This window comes from Ixodes scapularis, unplaced genomic scaffold (assembly GCF_016920785.2).
Source record: "Ixodes scapularis isolate PalLabHiFi unplaced genomic scaffold, ASM1692078v2 PGA_scaffold9__187_contigs__length_104089568, whole genome shotgun sequence".
Lineage (NCBI taxonomy): Eukaryota > Metazoa > Arthropoda > Arachnida > Ixodida > Ixodidae > Ixodes > Ixodes scapularis.
This window is the reverse complement of record NW_024609884.1, coordinates 90,976,254-90,978,987: the sequence shown is the minus strand read 5'-3', so window position 1 is coordinate 90,978,987 and position 2,734 is coordinate 90,976,254. Positions and strand designations below refer to the sequence as shown.

Genomic DNA, 2,734 nt, shown 5'->3' with positions numbered 1-2,734 from the left:
ATTTTGAGGAATGCTCGCCAGTATTTAACAGCAAAAACAAGTACAAAGAAATTGATTTAAAATATTCTTTTATTTTTTTTCATCTTCCTTAAATTTTTTAATAGCTGCATCTTCTTCTTCGTCGTCGTCGTCGGTGCAGACAAGTGATTTTCTTTTCTTCTTCCTCCGAAGTAGTGGTGACGAAGAATCTTCACTTTCTTCTTCAGTGGCGTAACACGACTCTGCATCTATATCCTTAATATAGTCATCTTTATGAAGTATCGATGAATCTTCTGAAATAGAATCCCCTTCATGAATAAATTCTTTGTACAATGATGATTGTGAAAAGCCATCACTCGAGGAAGTGGAAGAGTCATCAGCATATTTAATGAGACGGTCCATGACATTTTTTTTCAGTTCTTTACAGTCCCAAAAACTTATGATTCAAAATAGAGTAGACTGCGTTCTTTTTAAACTTCATAATCCAAATCTGCGTCGAATGATCTTTGCTTCCATTTACTTCTGGATGTGTTTTCTGGATGAATGACTGGTCTCGGAGTGCCTGTAAAAAACAAATAAAAGTTATAAATGCATTCTAGCAATAAATAATATATAAACTTACATAAATCCACGTCATCGAAGTTGAATTGCTCCTCATCTCCATTGCCGAGAACTGGTAAATCACACTCTGTAAAAATACAATTAAACCCCTTAAACATATAAATATTTATAAATATACGGTTTGCGAACTTACGCATTATAACATCTTGTAACGTGAGTGGGTTGTTCCAATTTTCATCTTGAAGTGGAGTACTCGGACTGTTTATTAGATGATTGTTCTCTTGCGATGTGTCCTGATGTTCATAGCTCACGTGGTCTTCCCCAGCAGCAACGAACTTTTCATCAGTCTTTTCATCTTCTTTGCCATTTTGAATAACATGGGTTTCGTCATGAGTAAAAGACTCTACATTTTCATTGGCATTATGATAGCATTGGCTTATAGGCTCTCCCTCCTTGGGGGTTACAATTTCCTTTTCATTGTCTTTGTATTCGTATTCTCCAACTTGGGGAACCGAAATCTTTTCTTGGTGTCCTTAGTCTATTGCATTATCAACACTTGGTTGAATACATTCATATCCCCTTTCAGTTTCTTGTTCGTTGCACGATTGCGGGGGATTTGAAGCCACGCATTCTGCAAATTAAAAGTAATGTTAGACTAAGCACTTTATATTAGAAAAAGAAAAATGGCAAATACATTGATGCTCTTTAGAAGGTAATGTATTAGAAAACAAAAAAAAAATTGTATTAATAAAAATATAAAATTCTCTAATTTAATTTACTTACGACGCGAGGAAGATGCTGCGTTTTCCAGTGTCTCTACCCAGTGGTCCTCGTCTTGAACGGTCGCTGCAGCCACCGCCAAAGTTTCGCCACTACTCCACGGATTGATGGAGTCGGCAAGCTTTTCTATCTGCGCGATCTCGTCGTTATTTTTAGTTCTTTCTCGAAATGCGTCCACAGACGGCACCACGTTAGAAATTACATTTACCGAATTGAATACAGCACTGAAACATTGCTTCGTCCACATCTGAATAAGCGATTCGGTTAAATCAACGTTAGTTTTTTCAAAAACTCTAAGCAGAGATCCAAAAACTTTGGTGAACATCTGAGGAGACAGATATTTGACTGCAAAGTTAACATCTTCCCCGGAGTTGTAAAAATTTGCCAAGTGAAAGGCGAAAATCTTTTTGGAACAACGACCGCTGGTTTTAGGAATCGGTGTCGTGTGGCGACTGACGTGGTGAAAGCCAATGGCTGTCTTTTTGCCATCGTTCTTGTTTTTGATGTTATCGGTCATCGAACCAGAATTAACGTCCTTGATAGACGGGATGTTATGTCTAAGCATGAAAAGTTGTGAATTGGGGCGAAGCTTACAGTTGTAGGGATCCAGGATAGAACGCAGACTCATATAGAATTCACGAATAACGTTCTCGTTCAAGCATTCGATAATGAAAGTCACGTCCATTGGGTCGTCGTACTTGATCACATAGTAAATCAAATAAAGAAAAAAAGACGACTCCAGCATAGAGGTTTCCTGTTGGTTTCCTTGCGTCATACAAGAAAAAAACAACCCCGACAGGAATTCTCGCACCTCATGCAAATCGGCGCTCAAATCCCCCCCCTAAAACAAAAGAAAGGCACGTATTCGTCGGCAAAATTTACATATCTGTACTTTAAAAATTCGCAGGTGCAGGAAGCCTGAGCCAACGTTAGCCTGAGCCGCCTGACGCGTTCGTTACTTGTTCGGTTTGTTGTCAATGGTGTGTGAGGTGTAGTGGTTGTAGCTTGTAGTGCCGTAGGCTATTGAAGTTGTGCTGGAGCTACAACCGACGATGACCTACCTCAGACACGTTCAGCGTGCACAAAAAAGGTATCTTTTGCACGCTGGAAATTACTCAGTGCTTGTCTAGTGAGCACAAGTGATTGGAAGCCTTCCAGAGGTGCCTTCGCGTGCCGCCTGTACGTACGCGTACGTGCTCGAGGTTGTTCAGTGGAGGAATAAACTTTATTATAACTTGAGCAGACGAAAGCTTGTGGGTCGTCCCCAGGTGGGTGGCTGCCTCTCATAGAGTTATTATAATAAACGCTAGAGGCTCAGCTGGCGCTAGTGTCTATGGAACTTCCGGTTGCAAATTGAAGCAGACAGCATGCAGTCTACTTTTCCAGTCTCCCTGTGTATTCCTATGGGAAAAAG

The 2,734-nt window shown here is 40.2% G+C and overlaps 1 protein-coding gene across 1 annotated transcript; it reads right to left on the bottom strand.

Moving 5' to 3' along the window:
- Nucleotides 1-378: 378 nt before the first annotated feature.
- LOC121833813 lies at nt 379-2,362 on the bottom strand. Its single transcript, XM_042287464.1, has 4 exons — nt 1,361-2,362; nt 1,109-1,171; nt 734-992; nt 379-667 (listed from the first exon to the last, which is right to left on the bottom strand). The coding sequence occupies exons 1-4, from the start codon at nt 2,093-2,095 to the stop codon at nt 450-452; spliced, it is 1,275 nt and encodes a 424-aa protein (XP_042143398.1). The 5' UTR covers nt 2,096-2,362; the 3' UTR covers nt 379-449.
- Nucleotides 2,363-2,734: the final 372 nt, after the last annotated feature.